The 24,778-nt window shown below is 49.5% G+C and overlaps 1 protein-coding gene across 4 annotated transcripts in view; it reads right to left on the bottom strand.

The window, feature by feature from the left end:
• DCAF17 (DDB1 and CUL4 associated factor 17) overlaps positions 1-24,778 on the bottom strand; it is a 114,464-nt gene that overhangs the window by 38,263 nt on the left and 51,423 nt on the right. For all 4 annotated transcript variants that reach the window (XM_075317323.1, XM_075317325.1, XM_075317326.1 and 1 more), the window contains exons 9-10: positions 21,426-21,531; positions 10,768-10,907 (exon numbers count right to left, since the gene is read on the bottom strand). In XM_075317323.1, coding sequence (XP_075173438.1) covers positions 10,768-10,907; positions 21,426-21,531 — 246 coding nt within the window. The remainder of the gene's footprint in view (positions 1-10,767; positions 10,908-21,425; positions 21,532-24,778) is intronic.

Here is a 24,778-nt window from a genome sequence, read left to right as displayed (position 1 = left end):
GTCTGGACTGCAAGGCTTCTAGTATCATAGCCATAGTCTCAGAAAATCTGTCAGTAAATACTGCAGGCACCGTCCCCATGTCCTGGACGGTTAGCAGAGTCTCCGTAGTATACAATGGGGGTCTATGTACACTGCCGGCCATATAGCCATACATGCTGTACCGGCTGCATAGAAAACATGTGCTTCTGCACCTCTGTTTTACACAGACAATATGCTGTTATGTCCTCCTCACAATCAAGGAGGGTATATACAAAAAATGCAGCTAAACAGTGCAATGCATAGTGAATAAACATATATGTATATGTGCACTTCGGCACTTGTGGAGTCAGCCCCACAGGTGCTGCTTAACGCCTGGTCACAGCGGTTGTGTGACTATCCGAATCCCTGCCAGGGATTCTAAACTTGTCTCTTCTGTCACTACAGAAAACACTGACAAGAATGGCTGCCGGCGTCCTGTGCAGAGGAAGAAGCCGTGGGCGTGCCTGAGAAAGTGCGGGAATCCGGCTTCACAGAGTACACAGTGAGAGGGGTGGAGTATGCAAAGCATACTCCAGCTCTCAGCTCTGCCGGATTCACCGTGCATCCAGTGAGAGGGGTGGAGTATGCAAAGCATACTCCAGCTCTCAGCGCTGCCGTGCTGTGCAGCGTTACGCCCCTACCCTGACTGGCAGGTCTGTGGGCGGAAACGAAGTGAGACTAGGCCGCGCAAGCCGGGGACTCGAGTGATAAGCGCGGCCGGCATATAAGCCTTGGTCGGCGCGGAAGTCCCCGGCGCACCACAAGTCCCAGCCGCGCCCGAAATAAAAATGGCAACGGCGGTTAGCGCGGTAGTCCCCTAATACACTAACACACCCAGCAAGCTGTAGTGTGCGATGGCACTAGTGCAGGCAGCGCCGCCGTCCCTGGCGCACTAACACACCCAGCAATGCTGCCGCGTGTCCGTGCGCGGTCCCCACAGGGACACAGAGTACCTTAACGTAGCAGGGCCATGTCCCTGAGGATACTCCGCTCCATGTCCAGCAGATTCCCAGGAGCTGTGGATGGAGCACGGCCTCAGTGCCTGGAGACCGATAGGATCCCACTTCACCAGAGCCCTCAGGGGGATGGGGAAGGAAAACAGCATGTGGGCTCCAGCCTCCGTACCCGCAATGGGTACCTCAACCTTAACAAACACCCGACAAGAGTGGGGTGAGAAGGGAGCATGCTGGGGGCCCTTTAGTATGGGCCCTCTTTTCTTCCATCCGATATAGTCAGCAGCTACTGCTGACTAAACAGTGGAGCTATGCGTGGATGTCTGACCTCCTTCGCACAAAGCACAAAACTGGTGAGCCAGTGATCCCACTGGGGGTGTATAGCCAGAAGGGGAGGGGCCTTACACTTTTGAGTGTAATACTTTGTGTGGCCTCCGGAGGCAGTAGCTATACACCCAATTGTCTGGGTCTCCCAATGGAGCGACAAAGAAAAGGCAATTATATATATAGATGACGCCGGACGGTCCGTTTTTTTATTTTGCCGCAGCCAAAAAATGTGGCATGCTGCGTCCTTTCCGGCAGCTGGACACACAAATTTTGACGGATCCAGCGCACGACGGATACAACGCAACGGCATCAGGCACAATCCAGCGCTAATACAATTCAATGAGGGAAAAAAATGGATCAGGCGACAGATCAATTTTATCCGTTTTTCACAGGATTGTGCCTGACGGCAAAAACCAAATGTGTCAAAGAAGCCTAATGTGTTTTTGGTGCTGCAGGTTATTTTTTGCCTTATTGGAGTGTCATGCCTTAGAGGGAACCTGTCAGGTCCAATATGCAGCCAGAAGCACGACCAGTTCTGGGTGTATATTGCTAATCCCTGCCTAACCGTCCCTGCATATAGTAGCATAGATAAAGAGATCTTTAGAGTTAAGGTACCGTCACACATAGCGACGCTCCAGCGATTCGACCTGGCAGAGATCACTGGAACGTCGCTACAAGGTCGCTGGCGAGCTGTCAAACAGGCAGATCTCCACAGCGATCAGAGATCAGCCTCCAGCCACCAGCGACCCGTGTAACGATGCTGTGCTTCGTAACCATAGTACACATCGGGTTACTATGCAAAGCGCTTCGCTTATAGTTACCCGATGTGTACCTTGGTTACGTGTGCAGGGAGCCGGCTTTAAGAAGCTGCGGCCGCTGGCAACGAAGGTAAATATCGGGTAACCAAGCAAAGCCTTTGCTTGGTTACCCGACATTTACCTTGGTTACCAGCGTCCGCAGAAGCCGGCTCCCTGCTCCCTGCACATTCAGTTCATTGCTCTCTCGTGTGTGCTTCACAGCGGGAGAGCAATGACCAAAAAATGGTCCAGGACATTCAGCAACAACCGGCAACCTCACAGCAGGGGCCAGGTCGTTGCTGGATGTCACACACAGCGACATCGCTAGCAAGGTCGCTGCTACGTCACAGAAAATGGCGACTTAGCAGCGACGTCGTCGTCACTGTCGGTGTGTGTCACATGACCATAAGTATTTCTAAAGATCTTTTATCACATACTAATGAGTGCAGGGACTAGTCCCCTGGGCATTGCTTCCCTTTATAATCGCCATTATTAGCATGTTGATACGCCCCGTCCTTTCACTGCGCTCTGACCCGCTCTGGAGGTAACTTTCTGTACCGTATACATGTGTAACAAATATATCCAGCTCACTCAATCTGCAGAAAGGCCTCACCTAACCAGACGGTGCACAGATAAGGCTAAGTTCACACTTCCGTTGTTTTGTCTCAGTCACAATCCGTCGCCTTGAGGAATTACGGTATCCTGCAAAATATTTTGCAGGATTCCAGTTTTTTCCCATAGACTTCTATTGGCGACGGATTGTGACTGATTATGCTGCGTTGCATCCGCTGCGTCGCGGTCAGTCGTTTTTTGACTGACCGCCGGGCGGGAGCAACGCAGCCTGTAATGTTTTTTGTGCAGTGGAATCCGTTGGATTTCGCTGCGCATGCGCTCTCTGGCTCCCCGCACAGGTAACCAGGATAAACATTGGGGTAACTAAGCAACGCGCTTTGGTTAGTTACCTGGTATTTACACTGGTTACATGTGCAGGGAGCCCGCGCTAAGCGGTGTATGCTGGTAACCAAGATAAATATCGGGTAACCAAGCAAAGAAGGGAATTTTGTTTACTTACCGTAAATTCCTTTTCTTCTAGCTCCAATTGGGAGACCCAGACAATTGGGTGTATAGCTACTGCCTCCGGAGGCCACACAAAGTACTACACTTAAAAGTGTAAGGCCCCTCCCCTTCTGGCTATACACCCCCCCGTGGGATCACGGGCTCCTCAGTTTTAGTGCAAAAGCAAGAAGGAGGAAAGCCAATAACTGTTTTAAATACAAATTCAACCCGAGAAACAACCTCAGAGAACTGAACTGTTCAACATGAACAACATGTGCACCCGAAAAAAACAAATTTCCTAAGAAAACAGGGCGGGTGCTGGGTCTCCCAATTGGAGCTAGAAGAAAAGGAATTTACGGTAAGTAAACAAAATTCCCTTCTTCTTTGTTGCTCCTAATTGGGAGACCCAGACAATTGGGACGTCCAAAAGCAGTCCCTGGGTGGGTAAAAGAATACCTCGTGATAGGGCCGTCAAACAGCCCTTTCCTACAGGTGAGCCACCGCCGCCTGAAGGACTTGTCTACCTAGGCCGGTATCCGCCGAAGCGTAGGTATGCACCTGATAATGCTTGGTACAAGTGTGCAGACTCGACCAGGTAGCCGCCTGGCACACCTGCTGAGCCGTAGCCTGGTGCCGTAATGCCCAGGACGCACCCACGGCTCTGGTAGAATGGGCTTTCAGTCCTGATGGAATCGGAAGCCCAGCAGAACGGTAGGTGTGAAGAATTGGTTCCTTGATCCAACGCGCAAGGGTGGATTTGGAAGCTTGCGACCCTTTACGCTGACCAGCGACAAGGACAAAGAGTGCATCCGAGCGGCGCAGAGGCGCCGTGCGGGAAATGTAGATCCTGAGTGCTCTCACCAGATCCAATAAATGCAAACCTTTTTCGAATTGGTGAACTGGATGCGGACACAAAGACGGTAAAGTGATATCTTGATTGAGATGAAAGGAAGATACCACCTTGGGAAGAAATTCTGGAATTGGACGCAGAACTACCTTGTCCTGGTGAAACACCAGGAATGGAGATCTGCATGATAACGCCGCCAGCTCGGACACTCTCCGAAGAGACGTGATCGCCACTAGAAAGGCCACTTTCTGTGAAAGACGAGAAAGGGAAACCTCCTTCATAGGCTCGAAAGGCGGCTTTTGGAGAGCAATTAGAACCTTGTTCAGGTCCCAGGGCTCCAATGGCCGCTTGTAAGGGGGGACGATATGACAAACCCCCTGCAGGAACGTGCGTACCTGAGGAAGTCGCGCCAGGCGTTTCTGAAAAAATACGGATAGCGCGGAGACTTGACCCTTAAGGGAGCCAAGCGACAAACCTTTTTCCAACCCAGACTGCAGGAAGGAAAGAAAAGTAGGCAATGCAAAAGGCCAGGGAGAAACTCCCTGAGCAGAGCACCAAGATAGGAATATCCTCCACGTCCTGTGGTAGATCTTGGCGGAGGATGGCTTCCTAGCCTGTCTCATGGTGGCAACCACTTCATGAGATAAACCTGAGGCCGCTAGGATCCAGGACTCAATGGCCACACAGTCAGGTTCAGGGCCGCAGAATTCAGATGGAAAAACGGCCCTTGAGACAGCAAGTCTGGACGGTCTGGTAGTGCCCACGGATGGCCTACCGTGAGGTGCCACAGATCCGGGTACCACGACCTCCTTGGCCAGTCTGGAGCGACGAGAATGGCGCGGCGGCAGTCGGACCTGATTTTGCGGAGCACTCTGGGCAACAATGCCAGAGGTGGGAACACATACGGTAGCCGGAACTGCGACCAATCTTGAACTAAGGCGTCTGCCGCCAGAGCTCGGTGATCGTGAGACCGTGCCATGAAAACCGGGACCTTGTTGTTGTGCCGTGACGCCATCAGGTCGACGTCCGGCATCCCCCAGCGGCGACAGATCTCCTGAAACACGTCCGGGTGAAGGGACCATTCCCCTGCGTCCATGCCCTGGCGACTGAGAAAGTCTGCTTCCCAGTTTTCTACGCCTGGGATGTGAACGGCGGATATGGTGGATGCCGTGTCTTCCACCCACGTCAGAATCCGCCGGACTTCCTGGAAGGCTTGCCGACTGCGTGTTCCCCCTTGGTGGTTGATGTATGCCACCGCTGTGGAGTTGTCCGACTGAATTCGGATCTGCTTGCCTTCCAGCCACTGTTGGAAGGCTTGTAGGGCAAGATAGACTGCTCTGATCTCCAGAACATTGATCTGAAGGGTGGACTCTTTCCGAGTCCACGTACCCTGAGCCCTGTGGTGGAGAAACACTGCTCCCCACCCTGATAGACTCGCATCTGTCGTGACCACCGCCCAGGATGGGGGTAGGAACGACTTTCCTTTTGACAATGAGGTGGGAAGAAGCCACCACCGGAGAGATTCCTTGGCTGCCTGAGAGAGGGAGACCTCCCTGTCGAGGGACGTCGACTTCCCGTCCCATTGGCGGAGAATGTCCCATTGTAGTGGACGCAGATGAAACTGCGCAAAAGGAACTGCTTCCATTGCTGCTACCATCTTCTCTAGGAAGTGCATGAGGCGCCTCAAGGGGTGCGACTGGTCCTGAAGGAGAGATTGCACCCCTATCTGTAGCGAGCACTGTTTGTCCAGTGGAAGTTTCACTATCGCTGAGAGAGTATGAAACTCCATGCCAAGATATGTTAGTGATTGGGTCGGGGTTAGATTTGACTTTGAAAAGTTGATAATCCACCCGAAACTCTGGAGAGTCTTCAGTGCCACGTTCAGGCTGTGTTGGCATGCCTCTTGAGAGGGTGCCTTGATAAGTAGATCGTCCAAATACGGGATCACGGAGTGACCTTGCGAGTGCAGGACTGCTACTACTGCTGCCATGACCTTGGTGAAGACCCGAGGGGCTGTCGCCAGCCCGAAAGGTAGAGCTACGAACTGCAGGTGTTCGCTTCCTATAACGAAGCGTAGAAAACGCTGATGCTCTGGCGCAATTGGCACGTGGAGATAAGCATCCTTGATGTCTATTGATGCTAGGAAATCTCCTTGAGACATTGAGGCGATAACGGAGCGGAGAGATTCCATCCGGAACCTCCTGGTTTTTACGTGTTTGTTGAGCAGCTTTAGATCCAGGACGGGACGGAACGACCCGTCTTTCTTTGGCACCACAAACAAATTGGAGTAAAAACCGTGACCTTGTTCCTGAAGAGGAACAGAAGTCACCACTCCTTCCGCCTTTAGAGCGGACACCGCTTGCAGCAGAGCATCGGCTCGGTCGGGCGGTGGGGAAGTTCTGAAGAAGCGAGTTGGAGGACGAGAGCAGAACTCTATCCTGTACCCGTGAGACAGAATGTCTCTCACCCAACGGTCTTTGACCTGTGACAACCAAATGTCGCCAAAGCGGGAGAGCCTGCCACCGACCGAGGATGCGGAGAGAGGAGGCTGAGAGTCATGAGGAAGCCGTCTTGGTAACGGTTCTTCCGGCTGGCTTTTTTTTTTTGGGCGTGATTGAGTCCGCCAAGAATCTGAGCCCCTCTGATCCTTTTGAGTCCTTTTGGACGAGTAGAATTGGGACCTGCCTGAGCCTCGAAAGGACCGAAAACCAGACTGTCCCCTCCTCTGTTGAGGTTTGTTTTGTCTGGGCTGAGGTAAGGATGAATCCTTACCCTTGGAGTGTTTAATGATTTCATCCAAACGCTCACCAAACAATCGGTCACGAGAAAAAGGCAAACTGGTTAAGCACTTCTTGGAAGAAGAATCTGCCTTCCATTCTCTCAACCACAGGGCTCTGCGTAAAACCACAGAGTTGGCTGACGCCACCGCCGTACGGCTCGTAGAGTCTAGGACAGCATTAATCGCGTAAGATGCGAATGCAGACATTTGAGAGGTCAAGGGTGCCACCTGCGGAGCAGATGTACGTGTGACCGTGTCGACCTGTGTAAGCCCAGCTGAAATAGCTTGGAGTGCCCATACGGCTGCGAATGCAGGAGCAAACGACGCTCCAATAGCTTCATAGATGGATTTTAACCAGAGCTCCATCTGTCTGTCAGTGGCATCTTTAAGTGCCGCCCCATCTTCCACTGCAACTAGAGATCTGGCTGCAAGCCTGGAGATTGGAGGGTCCACCTTGGGACACTGTGTCCAGCCCTTGACCACGTCAGGAGGAAAAGGATAGCGTGTATCTTTAAGCCGTTTGGAAAAACGCTTATCTGGATAAGCGTGGTGTTTCTGGATTGCGTCTCTAAAGTCAGAGTGGTCCAGAAACGTGCTTAATTTACGCTTGGGATACCTGAAATGGAATTTCTCCTGCTGAGAAGCTGCCTCCTCCGCAAGAGGAGCTGGTGGAGAAATATCTAACATCCTATTGATGGACGCTATAAGATCATTCACTATGGCGTCACCATCCGGGGTATCTAGATTGAGAGCGGCCCCAGCATCAGACTCCTGATCAGTTACATCCGCCTCATCACACAGAGAGTCGTCCCGCTGGGACCCTGACCAGTGTGATGAAGTTGAGGGTCGCTCATAGCGAGCCCGCTTAGGTTGTCTGGGACTGTCGTCCGAGTCAGAGCCGTCACCCTGGGGTGCATGTGACACCCCCGAAGCTAGGAAGTGGTCCAGCTGAGGGGGACCAGGGGGCAATGGATCAACAGAGCCCATGGTCTGAGTTACTGGTCTAGACTGCAATGTTTCAAGAATTTTAGACATAGTCATAGACAATCTGTCAGCAAAAGCTGCAAACTCCGTCCCTGTCACCTGGACAGCATTTACAGGTGGTTCTCCCTGGGTCACCTCTAGCAGCGGCCCCGGCTGAGCAATTGCCACAGGGGCCGAGCACTGCACACAATGGGGGTCAGTGGAACCTGCCGGTAGAGTAGCCCCACATGCGGTACAAGCAGCATATAAAGTCCGTGCCTTGGCACTTTTGCTTTTTGCGGACGACATGCTGTTATCTCCTTGAGAAATCTAAGGAGGGTATATAGCAGAAAACCACCAGCGACTGTACAGTGCAAAGTAATGCCAGCACAAAATACAAAGTACACTATGGCACAAGTGGGGGAGAGCCCTTGAGGGCTGCTTACCGCCCGCTGGAAGCGGGTGTGAGGTCGTAGAATCCCTTGTCTGGGTCTCCCAGCCTCCCCTCCGCAGTTCAGCGTGCAGGCAGGAATGGCTGCCGGCGTCCTGTGAAGAGGGGCGGACCGTGGGCGTCCCAAACAAAAGAGCGGGAAACTGCGTCCCCCTGTGCCTAGTGTGAGGGCTGGAGTATGTAAAACAGACTCCAGCTCTTAACGCTGCTGGACTGTACAGCGTCCCGCCCTCCTCCTGACTGGCAGGTCCGGGGGCGGGAACGATACGAACTAGGCCGCAAAAGCCGGGGACTGTAGTAATCTAGCGCGGCCGTCATATATGCACGGCCAGCGCGGAAGTCCCCGGCGCACCACAAATCCCAGCCGCGACCAGTAAACACTGACCCCAGCGGCCGGATCGGCCGATCGTACAAAGTCACCTCACTCAGCAGAGCTGTAGTGAGTAACGGCACCAGCGCAGCAGCGCTGTTTACCCCGGCGCACTAACACACCCAGCAATGCTGCAGTGTGCGTGCGATAAGCACGGGGACACGGAGTACCTTAATGAAGCAGGGTCCTGTCCCTGAGAAAACTCCGCTCCGTATCCAGCAGATCCTCCAGGGGCTGTGGATGGAGCACGGCCTCAGTGCCCGGAGACCGGTAAAGTCCCACTTCACCCAGAGCCCTAATGGGGATGGGGAAGGAATCAGCATGTGGGCTCCAGCCTCCGTACCCGCAATGGGTACCTCAACCTTAACAAACACCGCCGACAGAAAGTGGGGTGAGAAGGGAGCATGCTGGGGGCCCTAGTATGGGCCCTCTTTTCTTCCATCCGACATAGTCAGCAGCTGCTGCTGACTAAACAGTGGAGCTATGCGTGGATGTCTGGCCTCCTTCGCACAAAGCATAAAACTGAGGAGCCCGTGATCCCACGGGGGGGTGTATAGCCAGAAGGGGAGGGGCCTTACACTTTTAAGTGTAGTACTTTGTGTGGCCTCCGGAGGCAGTAGCTATACACCCAATTGTCTGGGTCTCCCAATTAGGAGCGACAAAGAAAAGTGCTTTGCTTTTACCCGATATTTACCCTGGCTGTGCACGGAGCCCGACACTTCACCGCTCGGCTCCGCCCCCTCGCGCTCCGCCCCCTCCCGCACTCAGCATGTACACACACACACACACACACACACACACACACACACACACACACTCTCTCTCTCACACTTACACTCACCTGTCCTGCAGTCCCCGGGGCACTGATGTACTCAGTGCCACGGCCCCGCTCGGCTCCACCCACCCCGAACTCCGCCCCCCGCACACAACGGAATCCGACAAAGAATTCTGTTCTTTGTCATCCGTTGTACAACGCATCAGTCACATGCGTCAAGCGACGCATGTGACTGATGCAAAACAACGGAAGTGTGAACTTAGCCTAATAAGGAAACTAGCTTGCCATCTATAATGTGTTAGAAGGATAACTAGCAATCACTTATTCACTCTGTAAATAAGGACACAGCGTGCGAAACATGTCCCAGCTTCATTTCCTATACTGGATTTTTTAAAATGGATTTATTTCTTGGATGAATACTTTTTTAAATAGATTAAATAAACAAAATTGATTTTTATCACGACTGAAATGCGATTGCTGGATATCCTTCTAACACTGTGTATACTGTATATAGTACATACTATATAGCATGTCTACCAATTATGTAGTTGTGTATACAGTATTGTACTTTCTTATTGATAACCAGTGCAGCACATTGCTTGTATTCTACCTCCCACACACCAACAATTCTATTGTAAGCTAAAGGGCAGTTTAATTTGTTTGAGTTTTTTTTTTACTGTACAGTATTCTGTATTAGTGTCCTGTAATATATGAAAACAGGACATTATATTGTAGTACTGTAATAAGTTTGTATAAATGCAGTAAATATTTTTGGGTTGTGGAACGAATTGTCGGCGTTTCAATTATTTCCTATGGGAAGATTTGCTTTAATATAAGAGTAATTTGGTTTAGGAGCACCCTCCCGGAACCAATTATGCTCCTAATCTAAGGTTCCACTGTACTGGTTTGAATGCTGGTGGGTTTTTTTTCCCATGAACAGAACTCAAACCAAAAATATGGTCCTGTACCAGAAATGCATATGGCTTTACTCACATGTCCGTGTTTAAACATGGACATAAAAAAAAAAAATAAAAAATATGGTACCGGTGCCTTCAGTTCTTGTGCATCAGTGGCACATCTGCATTTTCTACAGATGATTAAAGAAAATAAATCAATCACAAATCTTCTCTTATAATTTGAAAAATTAAACAAGGGCCGCACATCCATGCCATCCCTGTGCTGTACACGTTTATCACGGACCCATAGATTTGTATTGGCCTTATTCAGCCAGAAAAAAACGGACAGGTCTCCGTATGCTTTGCATGGAAACATGGGCTGTGAAAAACAGACATATAAACAGCAGCATCGATTATAATGGATATGTGTTCTAGCAGTGAAAAAAAAAAAAAAAGAAACACTGATACAACATGTATGTGCAACACGAACGAGGCCATAGAGACACAGGCATTTGCATACAAGTGGATTATTTACCAGGCTGTGGTCGTCCATGGAGCAAATGTGATGCGTTCCCTTCTCCTTCTTATTGGGTGTATAGATATAATGCCAGGGATAGCCACCAACTTGTAAAACATTTTCAAAACAAGCCACTTCAAATAGAACTGGAGGTCTTTCTGAAAGCCAAAATGGCACAAGAAAGGTTACTGCAACATGTACAATAGCAATGTCACTTAAGGACACGTCACACACAACGACGACGTCGCTGCTAAGTCACCATTTTCTGTGACGTAGCAGCGACCATCGCTGTGTGTGACATCCAGCAATGACCTGGCCCCTGCTGTGAGGTCGCCGCTCGTTGCTAAATGTCCTGGTTCATTTTTTGGACGTTGCTCTCCCGCTGTGAAGCACAGATCGCTGTGTGTGACAGCGAGAGAGCGACGAACTGAAGCGAGCAGGGAGACGGCTTCTGGCAGCCTGCGGTAAGCTGTAACCAAGGTAAATATCGGGTAACCAAGGGAAGCACTTTCCTTGGTTACCCGATATTTACCTTAGTTACTAGCGTCCGCCGCTCTCACGCTCCCTGCACGCGTAGCCGGAGTACACATCGGGTAAATAAGCAAAGGTTTGCTTATTAACCCGATGTGTACTCTGGCTACGAGTGCAGGGAGCCAGCACTAAGCGGTGTGCGCTGGTAACCAAGGTAAATATCGGGTAACCAGCGAAGCATTTTGCTTGGTTACCCGATATTTACCTTTAGTTACCAAGCGCAGCATCGCTTCCACACGTCGCTGCTGGCTGGTCACTGGTCGCTGGTGAGATCTGCCTGATTGACAGCTCACCAGGGCGCATGTAACGACGCAGCAGCGATCCTGATAAGGTCAGATCGCCGTTGTGATCGCTGCTGCGTTGCTATGTGTGACCCTCGCTTTAGAATACTTTGCTCTTTGGGCTCAAGCAAATGACATTGCATCCATTTAAAGGTTATCAGTCAGTAGGATCAACCCTCCTAAGCCATCTATAGTGACATGAAGGTCATAAAAAGCTGAATAAAACGATATCTTAATATCTACGATCTGATGTCTTATTCCAGAGAAATCCATGTCTTTCTTAATATGATCAGTGTACTGCAGGAAGATGGAAAAGTGTTAACCCGTGCTGCCGTGTGGGATAAAGAAGATGATCACTTGAGGATAAAATTGTGATTTATTGTTCTACACAATCCGGAGTATTGAAACTCCTTCAGGAACCAAAAGCACTGATGCACATCCGGAAGGAGTTTCAATACTCCGAAACGCGTAGAACAATAAATCACAATTTTATCCTCGAGTGATCATTGTTCTACGCGTTTTGGAGTATTGAAACTCCTTCCGGATGTGCATCAGTGCTTTTGGTTCCTGAAGGAGTTTCAATACTCCGGAACGTGTAAAACAATAAATCACAATTTTATCTTCAAGTGATCATTTTCTTTATCCCACAGGGCAGCTCGGGTTAATCCTCCTTTTTTGTCCCATACACTGATCCAGAGATTATTGTATATGAAAAGGGTGTTGCCAGTGAGACATGTAATGACTGACAGTCTACTCTCTTGACCTACATGTCTCACTCTGGTAACACTCCTATCATTTAAAGTAATCTCTGGAGGCAGATTTTCAGGGAGATCAGTGTCCTGCCCATAGAGCTTAAGGCTATGTGCCCACGGGACAATGTACCCGCGGATATTTCCACAGGTCTGTCAGCAAGTTTACCGCAGCTGCTCTCCAGAATTCACAGCTAAATGCTGCCAAATCCAGAATAGAACAGATATCACATACTTGGGATGTAAATGGAATAAGTAAATCACAAATGAACTATTATATAAAACAGGTTGTTTTATTTTAAAGATACATTATCCATTTATGTAGTTTTCACACCAGCCATAACATTAAGCTCCATGCCTGTGACTTTTCAGTAGTCTCATTATCATTACAGACATTATTACAAAGGACAGGTAACATCTCTATACACAGCTGAAAACACAGGATCCACCTTTCACAACAGGTGATTTCACAACAGGTGATTTCACAGCTTACCTCCTCCCCATCCCTGCACCCAGATCATAGCATTAGCAGTAAATATTTCTATAGAAATCAATTGGGTCTGAGCGATTCATGCAGCTACAGAAAACAATAGGATTCATGAGCCTAATAGGCCTAGTGAACAGTTTGAAAAATGTAATCTTTTGGGGTGGGGGGGCCAGTTGTTAAAATATAATACTATATTATTAAATTTGTATTATTTATAGTAAAATATGACAAAACAAGTAATTTGCTGATGACAATTTTTAACTGCAAAACTACTGTATTCACACTTTGTACACTGGTTACAAAAAAGAGAATTTTGTTTACTTACCGTAAATTCTTTTTCTTATAGTTCCGACATGGGAGACCCAAACCATGGGTGTATAGCTTCTGCCTCCGGAGGACACACAAAGTACTACACTCAAACGTGTAGCTCCTCCCTCCGGGCTATATACACCCCCTGGATGACAATCTACCCAGTTCAGTGCAAAAGTGAAGGAGGACATCCACCCATAAGTAGAGATAGAGTAAAACTCGGAATAACCGGAACTCTGACTACTAACAACAGCCGGTGAAACACACGGAACAAAAAACTGCCAACAGGCAACAGGGAGGGTGCTGGGTCTCCCATGTCGGAACTATAAGAAAAAGAATTTACGGTAAGTAAACAAAATTCTCTTTTTCTTCATCGTTCCTTATGGGAGACCCAAACCATGGGACGTTCCAAAGCAGTCCATGGGTGGGAATAAACCAAACTGAGAAGTAGGCAAAACCTAACTTCACAAATGGGCGCCAGCCGCCTGAAGAATGCGTCTGCCCAAGCTCGCATCTGCCGAAGCATGAGCATGCACTTGTTAGTGCTTCGAAAAAGTGTGCAGACTGGACCACGTGGCAGCCTGACAAACCTGCTGAGCCGTAGCCTGGTGCCTGAAAGCCCAGGAGGCACCGACAGCTCTGGTCGAGTGCGCCTTAATCCCTGGCGGGGGAGGCACCTGAGAGCACTGGTAGGCATCGGTGATAGCCGACCTGATCCAACGAGCTAGGGTCGGTTTAGAAGCAGCGAGACCCTTGCGCTGACCAGTGGTTAGCACAAAAAGTGAGGTGCACCGCCTAAAAACGGCGGTGCGTGACACATAGATTCGGAGCGCCCGCACCAAATCCAAGGTATGCAACGCCTTTTCAAAGCGATGCACAGGGGCCGGACAAAGAGAAGGCAATGAAATGTCCTGGTTAAGGTGGAAAGGAGACACCACCTTAGGGAGAAAATCCGGAGTTGGACGAAGAACCACCTTGTCTTGGTGAAACACCAAAAAGGGGGATTCCGAAGAGAGCGCAGCCAAATCAGAAACTCTCCTGAGAGAAGTTATGGCTACTAGAAAAACAACTTTCTGTGAAAGTCTAAACAAGGGAACCTCCCTAAGAGGCTCAAAGGGGGGTTTCTGTAAGGCCGTGAGGACCAGATTAAGGTCCCAGGGATCCAAGGGCCGCCGGTAAGGAGGAATGATGTGAGATGCGCCCTGCATGAAGGTGCGCACCTGAGCCAGTCGGGCGATACGCCGCTGGAACAATACCGACAGAGCCGACACCTGTCCCTTGAGGGAATTGAGGGACAGTCCTAGCTGTAGACCGGACTGTAGAAAAGACAGGATGGTCGGCAAGGAGAACGGCCAAGGAGCATGGTCGGAAGAGCGACACCAGGACAGGAAAATCCTCCAAGTCCTGTGGTAAATCTTGGCCGAGGAAGACTTCCGAGCCTGAGTCATGGTGGAGATGACCTCAGAGGGAATGCCTGAAGCCGTCAGGATCCAGGACTCAAGAGCCACGCCGTCAATCTGAGAGCCGCAGAATTCTGGCGGAAGAACGGACCTTGAGAGAGAAGGTCTGGGCGGTCCGGGAGATGCCACGGCACCTCTACGGACAGACGGAGCAGGTCTGGGTACCAAGCTCGCCTGGGCCAGTCCGGAGCAATGAGTATGACTCGACGGCCCTCCATTCTGATCTTGCGCAGAACCCTGGGCAAGAGCGCTAGAGGGGGAAACACATAGGCCAGACGGAATTGAGACCAATCTTGAACCAGTGCGTCTGCTGCGAAGGCTTGAGGATCTTGGGAGCGAGCAACGTAAACCGGAACCTTGTTGTTGTGCCGGGATGCCATTAGATCCACTTCCGGAGTGCCCCACTTGCGGCAGATTGATCTGAACACTGACGGATGCAGGGCCCACTCGCTGCTGTCCACGGTTTGACGGCTGAGGTAATCGGCCTCCCAGTTTTCCACGCCTGGGATGTGGACTGCAGATATGGTGGACTTGGAGTCCTCCGTCCACTGGAGGATTCGTTGAACCTCCAACATCGCCAGACGGCTGTGAGTCCCGCCCTGGTGATTGATGTAGGCAACCGCTGTCGCGTTGTCCGACTGAACTCGAATGTGCCTGCCCGCCAACAGGTGGTGAAAGGCTAGGAGAGCTAGAAACACAGCTCTGATCTCCAGCACATTGATCGAGAGGGCTGATTCGGACGGAGTCCAAGTGCCCTGTGCTCGGTGATTGACATGCTGCTGAGGTGGAAGCTCTGCAGCAAGAATACACTCCTGTAGAATGTCCTGAGAGTGTAATAAAAAGTCCACAACCGAAGGTTGTGGCTTACCAGCCCGCTCTCTGTGTGCCCTCCGGATTCCACAGCTCAAAGCCCCAGTGAAGCGTCAGCCTTCCTAACAGTATGCAGCTGCAGCATCCAGCGCCTTCCAGTGTAAGAACGCTGAGAAAATGGCGCTGGGAGAAGGAGGGGGGGCGTGTATAAGCCCAAGAGCGGGAAAAACGGAGGGCAGAGAGATACAGGGAGAGATACAGGGGAGGGAACATCTCCCCAGAGAGGAGTGCCCTCCCCTCTGCTGGTCGGGCGGTGGGCGGCGCTGTATGCAAAACATGCAGAGAAGCCGAAACCGAAACTAGGCCCAAACTGAAGCCGGGGCCTAGATTTTAAAATGCGGCCGACGAGCAGGCACCTTCGGCGCGGTTCTCAGGGGAAACCCCCAGAACCGGCCGGAATTTACAGTAACGATAAAACACATACTGTCCCCCTAATAAAAGTACCCGGGACCCCTGAAAAACGTCTCAATACTTAGCTTTTGAGACGCAGGGCCAGTCCCTGAGTGGGGGTTAACGCTCCTTCCAGCAGGAACCAGACAGGGCTGCGGATGGAGACCGGTCTCCTGCAAGCAGAGAGGACCGTGATGGCTCCCACTTCAACCCAGAGCCTCTCAGAGGATGTGAAGGAGCGCGGCATGTGAAGGCTCCAGCCTTATAAAGTCAACCTTAACAGCACCGCCGACAGAGTGGGGTGTGAAGGGACATGCCGGGAGTCCAGACTGGACCCGCTTTTCTTCCAAATCTTTAAAATTAAAATAAAAATGAAAAAAAAAAATATCAGAAAATGCATGTGTGTGTGATCCTCCTGACACAAAGCATTGAACTGGGTAGATTGTCATCCAGGGGGTGTATATAGCCCGGAGGGAGGAGCTACACGTTTGAGTGTAGTACTTTGTGTGTCCTCCGGAGGCAGAAGCTATACACCCATGGCTTGGGTCTCCCATAAGGAACGATAAAGAAAGTTTCATCAATATTCTGCAACAAATTAAAGTGCAGTTTTAATCAAACTTTATTCACAGTATAAATCCTAAAAACACAAAATAAAAAAAAAAAACCAAATTTGCGCATATTTATAAAAATACATGGTTGGTAAAACTTGGAAAACACTTTTAGGCTATGTTCACATGTTGCTTTTTTTACTGCAGCAAAAGCTGCTCTCTTGTCAGTAAATAAAGCTGCTTCCAAAAAGCAGGTCTTGCTGTGCTTTTTAGCTTGTCAATTGGCTACGGTACAGGTTAAAATAAAGTTAGTTTCAATCACCACAAAAGCAGCAAATAAAAATAAAATAAATAAAGCAAAAAATGCAGTTGCGTTTTTGCATTCTCATTGCTTTCAAAATGATGAAAAAAAGCTGCAAAAACAATTAAAGAATTGACACACTACTTCTTTAAAAAAAAAAAACCGCAGCAAATTTTCCATTTCAGGTCAGGAAAAAATAAAAGTGTGTGTGTGAGATTAATAAAATCTTATAAGTTTTGCTGGTGCAGTTTTTAATTTGCGTTTTAAATAAAAAAAAAACACAACAAAAGAACCCATGCATAAAATGTAGTAAACAAAAAAAAACCCACTAAAAGAGGACCAATCGCTAGAACTAAAGTGTCCAGCTGTTTATCCTATTTTATTCCAGCTGCTCCCCGGAGCGTTCCACTTTTGTTTTTTGTTTTTAAATCCGTCATACGGTTCCAGAGATATGGACGTTTTTTGTTGAGTGCAAATTTTTATTGTCTGTCCCCCAACGATGTGACTCACAGGGTTCTTCAGGGGCTGTCTTTAGGCTTCTCAACTTAATTACCCTTTGAGCCACTCCCCCTTGTAAAAACTAAAAAAAAAAAAAAAATTGCACTAAAACAAAATCTGAGCAATAACAGACTTTTTTTTGCTTTACATCATGAAAGGTCAGCTGTCTCAGTGCCCAGTACTACATGTCTATAGGGGACTATTTCTCCTTGTGAAGACCACCAACTGGAGTAGAGTAGATAATCATGACACTTCTGTAGGTGGTGCACAAGTAGGTTCCTGACCCGTCGTAGATGACAATAAAGGAGGCTTTACACGAAGAGACATCGCTAGCGATGGCACCCGCCCCCGTTGTTTGTGCGTCACCGGCAAATCGCTGTCCATGGCGCACAACCTCGCTTGTCTGTGTCACATGCACAGCGCTCCCTAACTATGTCGCTGTGGGCGGTGTACAACCTCCCCTGAAAGAGGGAGGTTCGATTGGCGTCACAGCGACGTCACAGAGCGGGCCGCCAATAGAAGCGGAGGGGCGGAGAGCAGCTGCATCTCCGTCACTCCCACCTCGGTGCTCGTTGAGGACACAGGTACGCTGTAGTTAGTCATTCCTGAAGTGTCACACATAGCGATGTGTGCTGCCTCGGGAACGACGAACAATCTGCGTCCTCAACAACCAACGATTTTTTGAAAATGAATGACGTGTCAACGATGGACGATTTGGTACTTTCCATTGTTAACGGCCGCTCGTTGGTGTCACGCAAATACGTCGCTAACTATGCCGGATGTGCGTCACGGAATAATTGACTCCGGCGATATATCGTTAGATACGTCGTTGCGTGTAACGGGGCCTTAAGACGTTGACATTGAGATCTTGCGATAAAGTGGTTGATTTTATTGAAAGAACTGAAAGATCAGCACAGATGTTTTGGTCATAACAGACCTTCATCAGTATTACTATGGTCCTCAGCATCTTCCCCGCTGTGTTACGTTAACGCTCAGCTTAAAACAGCGGTGGATACCGTAATTTCAGATAGCGCTGACTACAGCTCCATGAGATGCTGAGGACCATCGTAATAGCACATTGATGAAGGTCTGTTATGACCGAACCAGCCAGAGTAGTGAGGCTTACAGATCAGGCAATGTTCCCTGGTGAAAAAGTTACAAAAATATGTTCTCCTGCAGGAAAACTAGTTCTCTATTAGGCTATGTGCCCCCGGAAGATCGTAGCTGCGGATGTCTCCGCAGGTACGGCCGCAGGTTTTCCGCAGCTGCATGCCGGCAATCCGCAGCTATTTTTAGCTGCGGGATGCCAGCGATATAGCAGCGGTAAACCTGCAGACTTGCATGCGAATTACCTGCGGACATCCCGGCCTCTATCTCTATAGCGGAGGGCCGGGATTTCCGCAGGTAATTCCGCAGGAATAACTGACTTGCAGTTAGGTGCGGCTGCGGGACATCCGCAGGAGATTCCGCAGCTGCACTATCCGCATCGTGGACACAGACACTCCCCATGTCCCATAGGGTAACATGGGGAGTGTCTGTACATGCTAAAATCTGCGGATTTTTCGGGAAAATCCAGAAAAATCCGCAGGTTTTCCGCGGCAAAATCCGCGTGTAAATAGTCCCGTGGGCACATGCCCTTAGAGATGGCTACCCTGTCCCAGCAATACTAAGGATATTTATCAGTCAGAACAGCCTTCTCCAAAAAGAAAAGATGCCTATCCATGCACAGCAATTTTTGGAACTTGTGCACAGCAGAATACAACAACGGTGTATGGGAGGTCTTTGACACCAAATTAGGGGTACTATTTCACCTTGTGAAGACCACCCGAAGGTGTCTAAAGACTTCCTGCCATGAGGTATTCTGCTCCTAACTCACCAGGTGGCTTGTCATCTTCAGACTCTGTTCACACTGCAGAGTCTGACACGTCTCCTGGTGCATTTAAGTTGTTTGAATTGCTGCTGTGAGCACAGATTATGGAAGACCTATCACAGCCGACTCCACCCTTTAAAAGATGGTAAAACCTGGGGTCCAATGTCGATAATAGTTCTAGCTTTGCTCCAGCGACACCGGTCTTGTGCATTTGATCCAGCTTTGGTGATTTGTTTGTATGCTACTTGGTATGTGTTGTTTGTTTATTTCCTCCCTCTACTTTATTTCTCCCAGAACATGTATTGTCTTTGCCTCGGTGTGTGCGTGCTGTGAGTTAGAGCTTTGGTTTTCCCTGTTTGTTGCTATTTGTGGGTTATATTTCTCCTGTCCCAGTCCATTCCTGGGTGGGGGTATTAGACCAGGGCTTTCAGGAGTTAGGGGTACTTTGCACACTACGACATCACAAGCCGATGCTAGCGATGCCGAGCGCGATAGTCCCCGCCCCCGTCGCAGCTGCGATATCTTGTGATTGCTGGCGTAGCGAACATTATCGCTACGGCAGCTTCACATGCACTTACCTGCCCTGCGACGTCGCTCTGGCCGGCGACCCGCCTCCTTCCTAAGGGGGCGGGTCGTGCGGTGTCACACGGCAGGCGGCCAATAGAAGCGGAGGGGCGGAGATAAGCGGGATGTAAACATCCCGCCCACCTCCTTCCTTCCGCATAGCCGGCGGGACGCAGGTAGGGGATGTTCCTTGCTCCTGCGGCTTCACACACAGCGATGTGCGCTGCCGCAGGAACGAGGAACAACATCGTAACATCGGTCATTCCGAAATTATGGAAATGACCGACGCTACACCGATCATACGATTTCGACGCTTTTGCGCTCGTTAAATCGTAGTAAAAACGATTCACATACTCCGATGTCGACAGCGACGCCGGATGTGCGTCACTTTCGATTTGACCCCACCGACATCGCACGTGCAATGTCGTAGTGTGCAAAGTGCCCCTAAGGATCATGCTGTCGTTCCAGACCTCGCCACCATCAGGTGTACCTCTGGAATAAGGGACAGATTAGGGTCCCCTAGTCTGAGGGCCAGGTTAGGTGAACCTCCATATTACACGCCATGACACTTCCAGACCAAGAAACGATCCATAGGAAAAGGTATTCAAAATATCTCTCGTCCCAAGAAGAAGAAAGATCGATCTTCCAAAACAGCTGACAATGGATGGATGGATGCCTTTTACCTGGGGGAAGAATCTTTTTTAAAGGAAGTTCCATGTATGACACCAATGGAAGACTTAGGCCATGTGCACACAGTGCGTTTTTGTCCTCAAAACTGCATGACTTTGCTTCCCCAGCAAAGTCTATGAGTTTTCATTTTTGCTGTCCGCACACAACTTTTTTTTAAGCTGCATTTTTGAGCTTAAAAAAAAAATAAAAAAAAATGGACATGTCAATTCTTTCCTGCGTTTTCCCCCCATGCAATGCATTGAAAAAACGCATAAAAACACAGATCAAAAATGCAGCAAAACGCACCAAAACGCGGTAAAAACGCATGCGTTTTTTGCTGCGTTTTTTTGCCACAGGTGCGTTTTTGTGTGTTTTTAGTGGCAAAAAACGCACAAACGCAGCATCAAAAAAACACAGCATGTGCACATAGCCTTATAAGTATTGTTGGAGTGAATTTATTTCCATGTGTTTGGTTTAGAAAAGGTGTCCACAATAAGGGAAAAATAAAAAAAAATAAAATACGGGCGTAGGTGGGGCTACAACTTCCAATCAGAACTGGTGCCTATTCCAATAAATGTAGCTGCATTTTTTTATTTTTTTATGAGTGCTCCGTCCGGCAGGATCCTGAAAGGGCTGCGGATGGAGACCGGTCTCCTGCAAGGCAGGGAGAACCGTTCTGGCTCCCACTTCAAGCCAGAGCCCCGGAGGGATGGTGAAGGAGCGCGGCATGTAAGGCTCCAGCCCTGAAATCAACCTTAACAACACCGCCGACACAGTGGGGTGAGAAGGGACATGCCGGGAGTCCAGGCTTGGACCCGCTTTTCTTCAAACTCTTTCCAAAAATCAAAATCAGATGAGAATGCATGTGTGGATGTGTGCCTCCTGAACACAAAGCATTGAACTGGCTATATTTGGTTAACCAGGGGGTGTATATGCTCGGAGTGAGGGGCTACACTTTTTAGTGTAGTACTTTGTGTGTCCTCCGGAGGCAGAAGCTATACACCCATGGTCTGGGTCTCCCATAGGAACGATGAAGAAATCTCATGTCCAAATATCTGACACTTCAGAAGATACTAGTATACTAACTTTTCCTAGTATGTATACTATAGCTATAGATTGAAAGAAAAAAAAAAAAAAAAAGGTCTGTACCTGTCACGGTGATGTTACAGGGGAGTCCAAATGGAAAGTCACCAACGATCCCGGTTTCTCCTTTCCAATTACACGTCTCCCCTATGACACATTGTTGTTGCATACACTGAAAAGACAGAAGGGAGATGTACCCAGCCATGATAACACTGAAAACCAAACACCTATTATATATACACTACTGGATCACCTGTTAAAGAAAACCCCAAGGATAGACTTTTTACTAAATAGTGGATCATGTGATAATCAATTTATTAAAAATCCAGGCCTGATTCCGAGGTCTGTTTTTTGCATGTATGAGAAAAGCCGGACATAGTTTTATCAGTGTTTTTTTATCGGAGTTTCAATGTCAGAATTTGGTCTAAGTTTCACCAGTTTTTCTTGACTGAGGTTAGGTTCACATATCCGGCTTTTCGCCGGTTTGCCGGATTTGGCGCACGCCAGTACAGTATATATAGTACAATGGCAGCACGACAACTTCCTGGTCACATGCTCCGGTCACATGACAGCATGTGACCGGCGCTTGTCGCGCTGCCATTATACTGTATACACTGTACTGGCGTGCGCCGAATCCGGCAAACCGTCGAAAAGCCGGATGTGTGAACAAAAACCAAAAAAAAAACCCAGTTAGCGGTTTCTTCACCTTTTCCTATGAAACAGTCCATGGAAAAAAAAAAAAAAAAAAAGTCAGCACACAGAGTGCTGTCCGATTTTTTTCACGGATCCATAGTCTTGCACTGGTGAGTTTGATGCAAGTCTTTGTGCCTTTGTATAGATCTTTTGGTCAGCCAAAAAAAAAAATAAGGAAAAGAAAATACTGTATTTTTCGTTTTATAAGACGCACCAGATTATAAGATGCACCCCAAATTTAGAGCTAAAAATAATAAAAATCTGAGGTCCGTTTTATAATCCGGTGTCTTACCGGTGGGGGGCAGCAGCAGTGGTGGAGCGGTGGTCACAGAAGCCAGCGGCGGTGGTGGAGCAGGTCCATGCTACGGGCAGTGCAGAGGGGGGCCCAGATGCTCACTGCGGAGCTGTGCTGGGGTGGCCGGCGCTGCTGTGTGCTGTTTGCTGGGGTGGTTGGCGCTGCTGTGTGCTAGTGCTCGCTGCGGGCACTGGCCATTCTGAAGATCTCTGCGGTGCGGGCTTCAAGGAAATAGCGGCCCAGTAGGTGCTTGCGCAGATCGGAGCTTGAGCCGAGAGCTCAATCTGCGCATGCGCCGACTATGGGCGCCATTATTTGAAGAACTTACCACTGATATCTTGAGCACCAGCACACAGCAGCACAAGCCGCCGCACAGAGCCTTTCCAGGCAGCACCGAGCGGCCGTTCAGAACCTCGATGGGCTGCCCCACAGATCCCCAACGGCTGCACCACAGAGCCATACCGTCCGCCCCACAGATCCACACCGGTCGCCGAACAGAGCCGCGCCGGCTACCTCACAGATATGCGCCGCCCGTGGCACAGAGCCGCTCCGGCCACCGCACAGAGCCGCACCAACAGCCCCACAGATCCACACCAGCCGCCCCACAGTGGCGTGTCAGCCACTGAACAGAGCCGTGCCGGGCGCCGCACAGAGCAGCACAATATTGTCCTGCCACCAGTGACCCCTCTCCATCACCACCCCAGTAAGCTATATTCGGATTTTAAGACGCAGCCCTCATTTTCCTCCCAAATTTTTGGGAGGAAAAGTGCGTCTTCTAATCCGAAAAATACGGTAAATTTTAAAAATGTGGACATGTGACAGCACTGTAGAACATGTACTTATTAAAGTCTATCTATAAAAAACACAGAACTTGTACAAGAAAAAAAACTGGTCTAAATGATCCCTAAAAGGGTGCTTTACACGCTGCGAGATCGCTAACGATATATCGTCGGGGTCACGTCGTTAGTGACGCAGATCCGGCACCGTTAGTGACATCGCAGCGTGTGACACCAAGGAGCGACGATGAACGAGCGCAAAAACGTGAAAAATCGTTATTCGTTGACACGTCGCTCCTTTTCCAAATATCGTTACTGCTGCAGTTTGTCGTTCCTGCAGCAGCAGACATCGCTGTGTGTGACACCGCAGGAACGACAAACATCTCCTTACCTGAGTCCACCGACAATGAGGTAGGAAGGAGGTGGGCAGCATGTTCCGGCTGCTCATCTCCGCCCCTCCTCTGCTATTGGACGGCCGTTTCGTGACGTCGCTGTGACGCCGAACGCACCTCCCCCTTGAAGGAGGGATTGTTCGGCATCAACAGCGACGTCGCTGATGAGGTATGTGCGTGTGACGCTGCAGTAGCGATAATGTTCGCTACGGCAGTGATCACCACATATCGCACCAACGATGGGGCGGGTGCTATCGCTCGCGACATCGCTAGCGATGTCGCAGCGTGTAAACCACCCTTAAGGCTTGTGTATAAGATCTGAGTATAGACCACGTAATGCCGACCAGCCATGGCATATATGCGACTGATGAGTTCAGGTCAAGAGATCTGCGGCCACTCAGGACATCGGGGTCCATAATCAAACGTAAAAAAAAAGAGAATTTTGTTTACTTACCGTAAATTCTTTTACTTATAGTTCCGACATGGGAGACCCAGACCATGGGTGTATAGCTACTGCCTCCGGAGGACACACAAAGTACTACACTCAAAACGTGTAGCTCCTCCCTCCGGGCTATATACACCCCCTGGATGACAATCTAACCAGTTCAGTGCAAAGCTGAAGGAGGACATCCACCCATAAGTAGAGATAGAGTAAAACTCGGAAAAACCGGAACTCTGTCTACAACAACAGCCAGTGAAAGCACACGGAACAAAAACTGCCAACAGGCAACAGGGAGGGTGCTGGGTCTCCCATGTCGGAACTATAAGAAAAAGAATTTACGGTAAGTAAACAAAATTCTCTTTTTCTTCATCGTTCCTTATGGGAGACCCAGACCATGGGACGTTCCAAAGCAGTCCATGGGTGGGAAATAAACCAAACGGAGAAGTAGGCAAAACCTAACTTCACAAATGGGCGACAGCCGCCTGAAGGATGCGTCTGCCCAAGCTCGCATCTGCCGAAGCATGAGCATGCACTTGGTAGTGCTTCGAAAAGGTGTGCAGACTAGACCAAGTGGCAGCCTGACAAACCTGCTGAGCCGTAGCCTGGTGCCTGAAAGCCCAGGAGGCACCGACAGCTCTGGTCGAGTGCGCCTCAATCCCTGGCGGAGGGGGCACCTGAGAACACTGGTAGGCATCGGCAATAGCCGACCTAATCCAACGAGCTAGGGTCGGTTTAGAAGCAGAGAGACCCTTGCGCTGACCCGCAGTTAGCACAAAAAGTGAGGTGCACCGCCTAAAAACGGCGGTGCGTGACACATAGAT

The sequence above is a fragment of the Anomaloglossus baeobatrachus genome, chromosome 7, assembly GCF_048569485.1.
Source record: "Anomaloglossus baeobatrachus isolate aAnoBae1 chromosome 7, aAnoBae1.hap1, whole genome shotgun sequence".
In the NCBI taxonomy this organism is placed as follows: domain Eukaryota; kingdom Metazoa; phylum Chordata; class Amphibia; order Anura; family Aromobatidae; genus Anomaloglossus; species Anomaloglossus baeobatrachus.
This window is presented reverse-complemented; position numbering and strand designations above follow the sequence as displayed.